The sequence below is a fragment of the Medicago sativa genome, chromosome 8, assembly GCF_051527215.1.
Source record: "Medicago sativa cultivar Bolivia chromosome 8, Bolivia_mono, whole genome shotgun sequence".
In the NCBI taxonomy this organism is placed as follows: Eukaryota; Viridiplantae; Streptophyta; class Magnoliopsida; order Fabales; family Fabaceae; genus Medicago; species Medicago sativa.
Window position 1 is genome coordinate 86,713,082 of NC_140756.1, and position 15,629 is coordinate 86,728,710.

A 15,629-nucleotide genomic window follows, 5' to 3' on the forward strand; every position below is an offset into this window, starting at 1 on the left:
AATCAAGAAAAACTAAAAACTAAATATTCTATAAAAAAAAAACTAAATCAAGAAAAACTAAATTTAGTAACAGAATCAATATTCGAATATTCGATGAAGTAAACGCAAAACCCTAATACCCTAACTCTAGATGCACGTGACACACGTGACTACGAAAATACAGAGCGAGCGCCGCAACGCTCAACCACACTATCCTCGTTGAAACACAAATCTTTTCATATCAACCGTCCGATACATTTCCACGTCATCGATCCGCGTGAATTCTCGTTTCAACGGTTCAGATCTGTTTCAGAGCTACTGTGTTAGCGAAGAGAAGAGGCGCTGTTTTCTCTATTCTTCCTTGCTCGATTTCAACACCGAATTCGAATTTCGAAATCTTACAGAAATTTTTTGCTTCAGTTTTTGAAAGATTTGAAAGATGAAGTTAACAGAGGAATTGAATTTGAAGAAGCAAGTGGAGGAAAGTGAGGTTATTGTTTTGAGTGAGGATGATGAAGAAATTGAGTCAGTTGAAGAAGTAGTTGATGGAGAAGACAGTGAAGATGATGAAGGTGATGAGTATGATGATGAAGACAATGAGGAGGATGAGGATGACGACGATGAAGGTACTGGCGGTGGTGATGAAGATGAGGAGGATGAAGATGAAGAAGGTGGAACAGCTGAAGGTGCACGTGGTGGTGATCCTGATGACGATGATGATGACAGTGACAATGATGAGGATGACGATGAAGACGACGAGGACGATGATGAGGAGGAGAACGAGGAAGAGGAACAGGTAGATAACTAATTTTTGTAAATCTGGTTTCTGGATTATTTTTTTCCTCCTTTTTGTTTGTTAATTTTTCTTGATTTGTTCCATTTTTTTTGAATTTGGTTTTAATTTTCTAATTTTGAAAATATGTTCAAAGTTAGGGTTTATTTGTTTAATTTCCTTTTGAATTTGTATTTATTTTTCTGATTTTGAAAAGCTGATTTAAGTTAGGACTTAGGGTATCATTGCTGAAACATGTGAATTTTTCATTAGTTGATTTTTTTTCTTCTATGGATCTGTCATCAATCGAGACCAGTTGTTTGTGAATTGTGATATAAGAGAGTTCTAGATTCAGTTCATATGTATTTCTTTTCTTCTGGAATTTCATATGTTTGATTTGTGTAATATGTTTATGTTTATGTTTATGTTTATAGATTTCAATTTACTTATTTTTTTGCTAATATATATATATATATATATATAGATTTCAATTTTTGTGAGAACTTAAAGCTAGTTTAGAAATATGGAATTGATTTTGATTATTATTTGATATTTATGGCAATAGAATTTCTTTTGACCCAAAGTTAGAATTTGATTTTTACCTAATTTGTAATTTTAAGTAAATCCTACTACAATCAGTCTACTTTTAACTCAAATCAATTTTACAAAAATCAGTTATATCCATTGTATGTTTAATACGACGAATTGCCAAAATATTTTTATTGATCAAGGACACTGTTTATTTGAACTTCTATAATTCCTTCTTTTGAATTTTGATTTGCGCATTGATTGGTTCTTGCTGTCTCAATGATGCTAACAGTTGCTAATATTGGAGAGAAAAATTAAATCCTTTTCACGTTCCTTTGTTGGGATAGTTTGGATTACTTGATTTTGGAAGTTTAGTTTCTGCTATAAGAACTCCAACACATAAATTCCCTCAAAAAAAAAAAAAAAAAAAACTCCAACACATAAATGGCCATCTTTGTGTAGCCAGTCACACAAATTTTGGTTATCTAAATCAATTTTGTTGCTTAACTAGTATTATATTATCAACTTTATTTCAATTTTGCTGTATGTCCTTTTGCATTTGAGTACTTCTTCTTACACAAACTTTTTTAGGAGGATTTGGGAACAGAGTATCTTGTCCGCCCTCTAGGTGCTGCTGAGGAGGAGGAAGCATCTAGTGACTTTGAACCTGTGGAAAATGGTGTGGACGAAGATGAAGTGGAGGAAGATGAAGGTGAGGAAGATGAAGGTGGCAGTGATGATGATGGTGAGAAGGCTGAGGTTCCACCAAAGAGAAAGAGGTCAGACAAAGATGATTCCGATGACGATGATGGAGGAGAGGATGATGTAAGACCCTCTAAACGATAGAGTTAGTCCATTCTTTGCTGGAGAACTAGTCAACTATCAACACATTTCAGAGAAGGGATACATTAGTTCATGGAAGTGTTTGTTGCTATATATTGTATTTGTTATGGTGCAGGATTTTTAGGTTTATTACTATATTTATCAGGCAAGTGCATAGTCAATAGTTGGCTAAATTATGTGGTAGGACAAATTTTACAAACTTGATTTTTATCTTTCACCCACTCCCTAGGATGGTAGATGATGTTCATTACTATTTCTGCTGCTATGAAAATGTTGGTAAATTTCTTTTGTTTTATACAAAAGTTTTTGATTGTGTATAACTATTTTTATATATGCATTTAATGACACCTGATTATGTAGATAATTTTTTAAACGTTTTAAAAATTGACATAGTTAAGTAACATTATCAGTATGTTTACTCCTCCAAAGGTTGAACCAAACATACAGTTAGTATAAAAGGAAGGAGAATGATGCATTTAGAGTAAACTACTATAGTTGTGATGATAAAAGGTTGTAAACTGGTAATAATATTTGATATATTGAGGGGTAAGTTTGACACTTAATTTCTGTGATCTTTTCCACTAGGTTCTTTAAAAGGAAAAAATTACCAATGCGTTAACTTTGATATAGTTTATCGTTGTTCTAAGTCGCACTAGGTTTTTTTAAAAGAAAAAAATTGCCTCGATTGGCTGGACGCATGGACTGTTAAGGTAGTACCAAATTCCAAGTCTTTTACGAACTATCTTTGACCATACTAGTGTAAAAGTGATTAAAAACGCAAAAATTTGTCAATTTTAAAGTATTTGAAAGCTTCCTTAAAAAAGCATATAAAATATCACATGATTAACATATCAACCTTAGAATAATTTGAGTAAATTTAACGAATAAAATCTCAAATAGTTTGTCATATTGAACATAGCTGACTTTTTAAACTAGAATGTAAAAGCAAACATTTATCTAATGTGATGTCGGCATGTTGATTACTTTGACCCTTCAACCTCAATTGTGCAAATAGAGTGTAGCATATTAGTCTCTACGAGTTGTAGCATATTAGTCTCTACGAGTTTAACTCGGTTGCTAGAGATATTGCATTATATATAAAAGTTATGAGTTCAAACTCTAGACACCACACTTATTCACCTTAAGATATGAATGTTTAACCACTAGATTATTTGACAATAAATATAGGAAAAATGCTTTTCTTCCAACAAAAAATGTTCACTCCCAACCAAACTTTCCAAAATAACCATGCGTGAGTTAACTCACGCTGGGTATACCACACACTTGAGTTAACTCACGCAGGAATTAAACATGAAAAAACATTCGCTTGAGTTAACTCACGCAGGTGTTAAACATGAAAAAACAACCCGCTTGAGTTAACTCATGTTGCGTGAGTTAATTCACGTTGAATATAACACATGTGTGAGTTAGCTCACACAAGGGTATTTTGGAAAATCTGGTTAGGAGCGAGCAAAATATGATGGGAGAAGAGCAGAATTCTAAATATAGCTTATTAAATACACAAAATAACATATCAACAATCATACTTATTCCTAATCCTAATTAACATTCCAATTACCACTCCAAACCCTAAACCTACTTTTTTGGGCGCCAAACAATCCTAGCCCTTGGATCTACACCTTTGGGCGCCACTTATTTATCAACCGTAGATCTGATCTTGCTGCTGGCTCAATACACACTTCAATTTCAAATTTTCCCTCCTTGCCTTACGTCACTTAATGCTTTGTGTGCTTGCTTTCCACCTCCCTTATCACATTAAATTGGCTTATACTTTCCCATGCATCTGTGTTTTACCAATGCAAGGTGCTTTTATGGCATATTACAAAAAACAACGGGCATTGAAACCTTCAGACTTCAAATCACATTTGGCTTGGATTCCTTCAATTGAATATCATCTCTTTTCTTTTCTTTCTAAAATGTATTTCTCTCTCTATCTTCTTAGTTTTTTGAGGTGCAGGTGCTCTCCCTTCTTTGTTCTTCCCTCATGAATCCCACCCTTCTCTTTCAACATGCAATTTTTCCACCCAACACCTGCCACTCCTTCACCGTTGGTTGCCACACTCATACTCTTCTACGTCATCCTTTTCAACTCCGCCGACACTGAACTAAGTGGCAGATCCATAACTCCGAGTTGCGTTGGCCAATCCATTTCGGTGACAATTCGATTTTGACCGGCTTGGATTTGTGGTTTCTACAAACTCGCTAACTTGGCGAGTTGAATAATGACATCGTCGCACGAGGAGCAAGTCACGGAGGAGTTAATTGCAGAACTTGGTATTTTTTGGCACCTCTGGATAGGATTTCGGTGACGATTTGATTTCGACCATTCAGGTATAATGCATCTGTTTCTCTTATGTTTTCTCTTATGGTATCCGATCATTTATTGGGAAATTATGAGAATACATGATTCGAACATTTTTTTTGGTTCAAAAATGAATCGAAGGACAAATAATAGCTTGCTTCGTATATAAACATTGTTGTCTGTGAGAGTTATATGTTGTTCATGTATCAATCGGACATAATAATTAGAATGTTTATTAACAATCTGATATCGTTCAAGAATGCCGCAATTTAGAGTTTTTTCTGTTTATGGTTTGTTTTTTCTGTTTATTGTTTGTTGTTTGATATCAGTAATGTAGTTGAGTAGAGTTCTCAATAATCATAATTTTACAAAATAAAAGGACTGATTTTGGTCTTCATTTAAGAATGCAGCAATTTATATTTTTTTTCTTTTTATGAATATTGATCGTTATTTATAGTTCTCAATATTCATAATGTTACAGAATAAAAGGACTGATTTTGTTACCAAAAAAAAAAAGGACTGATTTTGGTCTTCATTCAAGAATGCCGCAATTTAGAGTTTTTTTTCTATTTCTTTTTCTGAATAATTATTGTTATTTAGTGTTAAATAATATATGATTGGGCCGTTTTTTTTATAAACAGCAATGCAATGTGATTGTACTTGCAACAATTTGCGGTATCGAGTCCGAGTATGGTTGGTATTATGATTCATGCACCAAATGTGTGGCAAGGGTTAAGATTGTGGCTGGAAAAATGTATTGTTCGAGATGTAAGCGGGGAAGGAATGTTGTGCCAAGGCCAGCTAACTGATGATTTTTAAATTTTCTTAATTGCTTCTTTGGATTTTTTTTCCTGACGTGCAATATAACTGTTAATTGATGTGGTTCTTAATTGTCTGTCAACAAAAATTAGGTACAAAGTCCATGTTCAGGTGATGGATGCTACCGGATCAACAACTTTCATTTTGTTTGATCGTAATGTCCAAACATATGTTGGCAGGAGTGTACATGATCTGATTGATGCACCCAGCTGTCAGGTGATACTAAGTGTCCACACTATGTAGCACCTAATTTGATGAACATTGTTGATTTCTGCAGACGAGCGACAATTGTGATTATTCATCTGATCTACAAATTTTTGTTGGAAAGCAAATGTTGTTTAAGGTTGAAATTACGGATGGGAACTTGATGCAGAGCTTGGCGCAATTATTCTGTCAAAAGGACCACTAATGATGTCAAACTCATTGAGCAATTTGTCACTCTCCACAAAATTAAGGTTTGAAATGAAAATGCTGAAGCTGATACCATGGCGACCAATTTGATGATCGTTTATGAAACAGCTCCGACTGAGGTATTTCAATATCATTCAATTCGCATCCGTTGTTACTCTTAACCCAGATAGTTTTTTTTTTTTTTCTGATTTACTGAACGCAATTCCTTTTATTACCGTGACAGAACCAGTTGATCGAGTGCGGTGATTCAACAAAAAGTGATTGCAATCAAAAGGATGATGAAATTACCCCAAACAACAAGGTCGTTGGGAAAAGACTCATGGACAGTGTGGATTCGACCATGTTTGAGACGGAGGCTGGGGAAGGATCGACAAACAAACCTTTGAAATTGAAGTGCATCAAAACTGAAAAGGATTGATGGGAGCAGCTGACTTTGCATTTGTTTAAGTTTTAGTGTCTTGCTTTGATAAAAAAGATGAACTCAGATGTTGTTTAGTTCTTATTAATTATTATTTATTATGTATTTTGTATTGTGTCTTTGTTTTCTTTTGTTCGCTTTCTTTTCAGTGTACCAGATGTTGGGTTCTATTTTAATGTCAGTATGTTTTCCTTAAGTTTGCATCTATTTTAATGTCAGTTGCGTTCTATTTCTATTGAGTCTCTCTGTGATGGTTTTATCCTGATTTACAGATAATGCAGCTGCAACCCATATATGTAAGTAGATATCTTGATGTTGTAGTTAGTTAGTCTAACTAAAATATTTGAAATTACGGTTTTTCAAAGTTACGGCAGTATCAATGCGTTTCAACTATTATAATGATGGGTAACCAAGACAGTTAAGAAAAAAATACACCTTCACCGTGCTTGGTCATCTCCGCTATAAATATTGAGGTATATTGATAATTTATCTCTATTAATATTGAATAAACGTCACTGCTACCAAATAAGAGTTCCGTCTTAAAGTTACTAAGTCAACGTCTTTGTCAAATTCATATTTATGTCTGAATTTAGTGATTACAACAACTTTTCGGTCATGGCCGATACCTAATGAAAATCTCACATCTAGAGAATATGGTCCCCCAATTCAGATGATTTCAAAATTATTAGACAACAAAAAAAATGGTGGAGAATTAACACCACATGAGGGGAAACAAACAAAGATGTAAGAATAGTTCTATTGGGAAATCGAATCATTAATGAAGTAACTTCTTTGATGCGGTGCCCAAGATACAAAGTAGGCATGCTTGGTATAGTTACAAAATAAATCACTTAAGCAAGTAGGCATATATCTTCCACAGTCGGTATTCTCTCATGGTCAACTATATGTTGCAGTCTCAAGAGTTACATCAAGAAACAGACTCAAAATTATTTTGTTGACCGATGAAAATGGTGATTGCATTAATACGACTACAAATGTAGTGTATAAAGAAGTCTTCCAAAATGTGTAAACATTGTACACTAATTTCATGCTACTACCATTACTTTATTATCCATTAAAACAGATTAGTTTTGTAATTGAAGTTTACTACTGCATTATACAATTATTCAAAATGTTTATGACCCGTGCGGCAGCACGGGTACACGATCTAGTAACTATATAAATCAAGTAATCACACAATACTTGCATCACAAAAAAAAAAAAAAAGTAATCAAGCAAGGCAACGCATAATAACAATCAACACATCATGCGAGACCTAGACTTGTGCAACATTGACATCAACTATTTCAACACATGAATCCAACTACTTTGGGTTAGTATAAGGAGATGAGCTACCTCTAATTAGAGATGTCAATGTGTATCCATGAGTGCGGATAATATGATATATGTTTTCGCTCCGTTGAATAAATATGACACCCGTGATTGTCCCGTATTCGTGTGGGTATCCATTATACAGATAGCTCACAAGTATTGAGGTATCCATGGGTACCCATGAATTTCTGAATTTATTTATTTTTTGGTAGAGAAAATAACTTTTTTTTAATTATCAAAAAACTTCAACTTTTAAACATCCATACATAATCCATTGAAATTTCATAAATCTTACATCGTGCGTTTCAATTTACGAAGGAACGAAATACATGACATAAAAGAAAAGTAACCAAGACATAGATATAAAATTACTGAACAGAGAAGTGATGAATTTAAAAAAAAAAAAAATCTCAGTTTCACACAAAAAGATTAAATTAATTCTCGCATAGAAATTAGAAACAAATTGAAATATTCATTTTAAATTAGAGAGCTCTAAAATCTAAAATAAAAAACAAATATTCATGCTAAGAAGAAGAAGAAAAATAAATGAGAAGAAGAAAACCTAGGTGCACCAAAAGGGATGAGAAAACTGTGACTTAAGAGAAAAGTTGTTGTAGATAAACTAAACTAGGGTTTTTTGTGACCTCAAACTCTTATATATACACACACACACACAAAGATATTTTAGTAATGTACTTAATTTATTATGGGATACGTTTATCTGTGGACACGAGTATCATCAAATCTGTGTCCATATCCATAAAATAATGGGTAGTCAAATACCCGTTTAGCTATCCGACCCATACCCACGACAGATTTTACCTACGAGTATATTCGGACATATATTTTTGCCACCCCTACCTCTAATCCAACAAATTAGAGTCTAGTCAATGAGACATCTATGTCTTCAAATCCTCGTCGATAGTCTGTTCTAATTCTATCAAAACATCTTCCCCCATCATACCCTCTATAGCAATAACATCAATAACACAAACATTTATCAATAACACCATTAACTAGTTTAAGATGAAAAATATTATACACAAACATTTATCACATTTATCAATAACATCATTGTTCAATCTTAGTTAGTCCATATTAGTTTTTGTTTGAGGAACAGTTAGTCCATATTAGTGATTTGAGTAATTCGGCACATATCAGCTTATCAACAAATATTATCTCATCTTAAAATTACTCATGAAGTCAATGTAACTAATTAATTATTGATATAAAACAAAAATCTATATTTCCTCTATGCATATTTTGGGCTTTTGAGCATTGATTTTCTACGTTAGATATAACACTGAGCGAGTGAAGTCTCGAATCCTTGTAAAATTAGGGTTACTGGAAGCAGAGTGAAGAAGGTGCTTGAGTATGGAGAAGAAGACAGTACTGTATCTGCCTCATGAATTGATCATTCAAATCCTACTGAAGTTATCGGTGAAACTTCTTATACGTTTTCAAGTGTGTCAGCAAGTCTTGGTTTTCTCTTATCTCTGATCCTCACTTTGCAAATTTTGCATTTTCAACTTACCCCAGCAACACACACTCGTATACTTCTCTCGGTATCAGATTCACTGTCTCTTCAAATTAGATATGTAGATTTTGAACCATTACTAAGGAGGTGAATTTTCGAATTCCACGTTCTAATTTTCGTTTTGAAATTAAAGGTAGTAACGACGTGCACCTTCATCGGATTCCTTATTGTAATTTACGTTTTGAAATTAGAGGTTCATGCAGAGGCTTTATACTTGTGTGCTATTATACAAACATCTACTTATGGAATCCATCCACTGGATTTCGCATACAAATACCTGTCTTTTTTTTTGTTCCTCCAACTTAAAAGACCATCACCCTGGTCTTATGTATGGTTTTGGTTACGACCAGTCAAGAGATGATTACGTGGTGGTTTCATTGTGCTGTGATCTATGGGATTATTCATCACATTGGGAGTTTTTCTCATTGAAAGATAATACATGGAAACAGATTGAAGGTGAAAGCTCCCTTTACAAGAGTGATTTCACTCAACACAAAGTAGGGTTTCTCTTTAGTGAAGCTATTCATTGGTTGGTTTATAGTTTTGATTTTGATTTATCTATCTATCTTATTGTTGCCTTTGATTTGATGGAAAGGAAACTGTTAGAGATGCGTCTTCCAGATGATTATGACGTCATACTTGGATATTGTCATTTGTGGTTATTTGGAGAATTTTTAAGTCTATGCGAGAATAATCATGGTAAAGTTAAAATATGGGTGATGAAAGAATACAAAGTGCATTTACTTGGACTAAGACTCTTATTATTCTTAATGACTACATTCTGTCATTGCCAAATGGTTGTCACCGCATGTTCTTGACCTTTACCTACGGACAAAACGTAGGTAATTCTAAGGAGACCATTTTAAAAATATTATGGACCTCTACCTACGGTTGTGGCTGTCACTAAAACTTATCATTGTTTTATTTTATTTTTTATATTTTCTATTCTACTATAAATTCTAAAAATGAATAATTCATACAATTACCACTAATTAAAATTAGTTTAATCAATATAATAAAATATTATAATCAATATCATTGGAATTCGAAATTGATTACTATAACCAATTTTTAGAATAAATTCTTGAAGTGACCTAACTAGAATAATTCTCCCTAACTATGAATTATTATACCATTCACCCAAACCAATACTTAATATTCACAGAAATTAAAATAGACACACACACACACACACACACACACACACACACACACACATATACACTCCATTGCTCATTTAATTTATGGTAACAAAATTTGAATCACTATTCATAATAGCTTATTAAACAAAATGACATAATATCAAGTTACAATTTACAATCACTTCATACCTAAAAAAAATTTACAATCACTTTTACAACAGGGCATAATAAACCAGATTTTAACTTCTAATTTGTGATTCAAATTTTTCCTAAACTCGATAAAATTTCTAGCTCCGCCACTGAACACATCTACATGTCCTTTTCTCTAATTTTGCAGACTTGTATATCAGTAAGAAATACTACTAGAAGAAGAAACAATGAGTGACCAGTGAACCTATGTTTGGATTAATTTTATACCTTTCATTTTTATTTTTTCATCCCTCTTTTCTTAATTGGTCTAGTTTCATAATTGGTCTAGATCATCCCTCTTTTCTATTAAATCCTAACTTGTTACATCCTTTTCTTTTGCCACTTTCTCTGGTTTATAAATATTCTGATCTGATGAGATTTGTGATAGCAGTGTGTTAGACACTGTAGCGGTAGGAGTTATGACTCATAAGCAAGACAGGAATAAGCATCCTCCTCCACATGGACGGATCTGGGATTGGATTATTAGTGGGTCTACAATTTTTTTAAAGGAAGTAAGAGTAAAATTTTTGGCAAAATAAATTACAAACATAGCAACATATGTATTAATCATAACAAATCATCAATCATTTATGGATAATGTACAACATAAGTTGCAAAATCTTAATGTATATTTATATATCTTAGAGCGAGCGAGCACGCGTGCGCGCGCGCGCCCACACACACACACACACACACACACACACACATATATATATATATATATATATATATATATATATATATTTCAAAGTTGCAAAAAAATAACGTAGCAAGCATTATAGCTTAGTGAAAGATAATCAAATCAATGTGTTTGGAGTTCACAAGTTTAATTCTCACTGAGTTTATTTTTACAAGTAAATTTATTTATGTATGTTGTTTATATTATCATGAAAAAATTATAAAAAAAAAACGCAAAAGTTAAGAGTTGAACTGGCAACCAATATGCTTTTATACTAGATAAGAATTATCAAATTAAGAAGGAAACAATTTGTTTCTTTTGATTTTTATTTTAATTTTTTTTTAATGAAATGGTTTTAATTGGGTGTCTAAATATGAGGTGTTATGTTAGTGGAGAAATTTTAAGAAGAGTGTTATTTGAACAACCAATTTGGTGACAACTTATTTGACAATCATATTTTACAAAGAAAAAAGTGGTATTGGCACGGAAACCATAGCAATAGAGAGATAAAGTAAAAAGTAATGTGAGTATGAGAGAGTTGTTGTAAAAGTTGTCACTAAATGGATGTTCAAATATCATTTCTCAAATTCTAATATGGTCACATAACCAAATAAATAGTGTTTGGTCACACACACATAAATTTAAAATTTAAAATAAATTAACTAACATAGTGTGGCAAAAGTGGTATATACTTATGCCTCTTAATCATTTGGTACAAGTTCTATCCCTGACCAGTGCATATGGAAAAACCTTTATTTGGAGAGATCAACCCTTTAAACGGATCTTAGTTACTTTGAGAAGATTAGTCTCCGCAGTTGTACACAGTCTGGTTTACCAAAAATAAAATAAAATAAAATTTAACATAACTTAAAGCCTCTTCACTTTATTCATGAGTAAATCTAACAAAATTAGTATAGAATTATTATTTTTGGGTTCAAATTTAACAATCTACATGTCCTTTTCTCTGTTTAGGTTTGCATAATCGTATATTAGTAAGAATTACTTCTAGAGGAAGTATTCTTTTAAAGCTGGAATAAAACTTATACATAGTATAAAGGGTTCCCTCTATTGTGATGATGTGAAGGACTTATGCTTACACTCCTTGCTTGCAATGTCCTTTTCTCTTTTTATATTCAGTCTTGATAGGATTTCATGTTCAGAATTATTAGTATGAGTTCGGTTAATTAGTACCCAACATGCTAAGAGAGTTCAGACTTTAGTTCATATGTTTTATTTGGTTACTATGTTTACGGTTTTCTTTTTTGTGAGGTAAAAAGCGAGTTTATGAATATACAGTCGATTTTGTTGATATATTTCGTGTTTTCAATATTTCAACTCAAGTTAGGATTTGGTGTTTCCGTTTCCATAAAGAGAAACTAATTGCAGTGCCAAATGCCGCTCAAGTTGAAGGAAATTTTTTATCCACCGGCCGTAAGATTGGTAAAGTTGTATGGAACGAGTGTTGAGTGGTGAAGAATCAACACCCGAATATAATAAGCGTAGCGGAAACAAGGATGTTGTGTTGGATGTGTGGTAAGACTATATGAGATAGGATTGAAAATGATAATATTAGAGAGAGAGTTTGGGAAACATAGAAAAGATGGTGGAAAATAGGCTTAAGTTTTTTTTTTTGAAACAACTTATATTATTATTAGAGGTGTCAATATCATGGGGCCTTAAAGTTTTGGCCCCAGCCCACATAGTAATGGGGCTTAAAAATCCACAAGATTAAAAGACTCACATTCATGCAAGCCCACAAATCAAAAGCCCCCAAGCCCCAAAATTTCTATAAACATTTTCTTTTAAAGTTTTTTTTTTTATTTTTAAAGTTTTTTTTTTTAATTCAAAACAGCTTATTACGATTTCATTTTAAAAAACAACTTATTCAAAACAACTTATTTATGCAAAACAACTTATTCAAAACAGCTTATTTATGCAAAACAGCTTATTCCAATTTCATTTTAAAAAACAACTTATTTCATTTTAAAAAACAACTTATTCAAAACAACTTATTTATGCAAAACAACTTATTCAAAACAGCTTATTTATGCAAAACAGCTTATTCGAAACAACTTATTTATACAAAATAGCTTATTTGTGCAAAACAGCTTATTCAAAACAACTTATTTATACAAAACAGCTTATTTGTGCAAAACAACTTATTCAAAACAGCTTATTTATGCAAAACAACATATTTATGCAAAACAACTTATTCAAAACAGCTTATTTATGCAAAACAGCTTATTCGAAACAACTTATTTATACAAAATAGCTTATTTGTGCAAAACAGCTTATTTGAAACAACTTATTTATACAAAATAGCTTATTTGCTACAAGCTATTATACATTCATACATTCAATCAAATTCAACCACAATTCACACACATTTAGTGGTGATGAATATTGACCCTAAATGTTTATTTCTTAATTATATGGAATATGCTTGGAAATATTGATTTATGCATGTGTAATTGGATTGAGTTCTAAATGTCTGTTGTTGTCACTATTTGAAATTGTTTTATATGGTAAATAAATTAATCTGATCAGATTATGGATGTTGAATGAAAATGTTTTGTTCTCTACTTACGGTGGACTTTGTTAAACTTCAGATAAGAAGAAACATCAAAATTAAATCACCCCCATGATCCTAAGTAGTGCTACAATCATATAGACCTGCCCTCACTTACCAAACTCTTGTAAGTAACCGTTAAGACAATTATAACCACTGTAACATTATGATGAGCAACCTGTTACAGAAGAATCATAATAGAACAATACAGTAACGATTCAAAACAGAATTCTGAGCAATTTATTGGTATCAGACGAGCAGTGTAACTATCTAGTGCTCTCTTCGCAGAACTCTGATTCGCAACCTGGAACAGCCATCAGCGCTGCAGTTGAAATTTCTGTCATCGTCAACGCTGCATGTTTAAATTTAACACAACTTAAATTCTCCATTTAATTCAATGAATAAAACTGGAAATACTACTAGACGAGTAACGATTCTTTTAAAGCTCGAGTAAAAACTTATATGATAGCTTTGCATACATGTTTTTATAGAAACGAAACATAGTATAAACGTTTCCTTCTATTGTGATGCGAAGGACTTATGCTTACTCTACTTGCTTCCAATGTCTTTTATCCTTTTATATTCAGTCTTGATTATACCAAACATGCTAGGACAGACCAGAGTTTAGTTCATATATGTTTTTGCCAATAATTGACATAAGAGCCTAGTTTTCAAATCAAGATATTGTGAGGGGAAATAAATAGCAATTTTCCAGTGAGTGAGTTTGAGTGATCTCAGATAATTGCTTCCTAGTAGTCATGAGCGGAAATATCAATTTTCCAAGGAATCTTCCAATTCTAGATGGAAGAAATTGGGAACGAAGGTCCACATTGATGAAAACATTGTTTGAAGCACAAGAATTGGGCGCAAATCCAACCGAGGCACATAGATAGAACTGCCCTGAGAGATGCAAAGAAGAAAGACTGTAAGGCATCATTATTACTGTGATAAGGATGGTCATTATTATTCATATGAATGTTCGTTTGGAAAGGGTAAGCACGTCAATAATGACTACGAGGCCAAATTGCCTCAAGAAGACTCAAATTCATATCATGTTCTTTTAATGGTGACAATAACTAGTAATTAATGAGAGTTGAAATTTAGAAAGATGGTTCTTTTTTTTTTTTTTTGAAAGAAGAAAGATGGTTCTTAGATACTAGTTGTTATAATTATATGATATGACAAGACATAAAGAATGGGTGAAAGAGATTGATACTAGCAAAACAACAAATGTGGAGCTAAAAAATCACATAACACTAACAATAAAAGGAATGAGAAAGTATGCAGTTGAAAGGAAGGATGGAAAAATATTTGTTATGCAATCTATTACGTGTTGGACAACTTATGCAAAAGGGTTGTTTAGTGACTATGAAGAACAATGCATTGAAATTGTTTGACAATAATCAAAGATCAGAGTTCAAGTCTTCTCTCGCAAAGAATATAACCTTTCATGCCAAAACATATATGAGATGTCTTTTTAGCAACAATGCCTACTCGAGATAGCGGGCTGACTTAGGCCATTGCATACTATTCAGCTTTTTTATAGCCTAAATCTAACCTATTTAATTAAATAAGTTTTTTCAAAATTTAAGCTTAGCCTCTTTATTAAATAGATCAAACCAGATCAAACCTAAACAGGGTAGGTTGTAGGCTCCTATAGACACATATTTCCAACCCTATTTAAAAAACGTTAATGAATTTTAAAAAACATTAATAAAATTTATTATTTCTGTTATTTATCTTTCGACTTTTCAATTAATTTTATATAGAAAAGAATAAAATATATTTTTTTGACAAATAAAAATAAAATAAGATTTTTATTTTCATTGAATCTATATTATAATAAAATATAATAAAATAAAGTATGCGGTCTATATTATAGATCAAATACATAATTTATTCATTGAATCTAAAAAACTACATTTATTCCGTGTACTATTTAATATTTATTTTTATTTTATTTAATTAAGATTTTAATCTATATTTCCTCTATGCATATTGGGCCTCTAAGCATCGATTTTCTAATTTAAATAGAAGGGGACGTAAAACACTCGATTCCTTCCCTTGTAACATTAGGGTTTTTCGAAG

At 32.2% G+C, this 15,629-nt stretch overlaps 1 protein-coding gene across 1 annotated transcript; it reads left to right on the forward strand.

Annotated features, from left to right (window-relative positions):
• Positions 1-332: 332 nt before the first annotated feature.
• LOC146902748 (uncharacterized) lies at positions 333-2,424 on the forward strand. Its single transcript, XM_085732315.1, has 2 exons — positions 333-775; positions 1,871-2,424. The coding sequence occupies exons 1-2, from the start codon at positions 419-421 to the stop codon at positions 2,123-2,125; spliced, it is 612 nt and encodes a 203-aa protein (XP_085588441.1). The 5' UTR covers positions 333-418; the 3' UTR covers positions 2,126-2,424.
• The last annotated feature ends 13,205 nt before the right edge of the window (positions 2,425-15,629 follow it).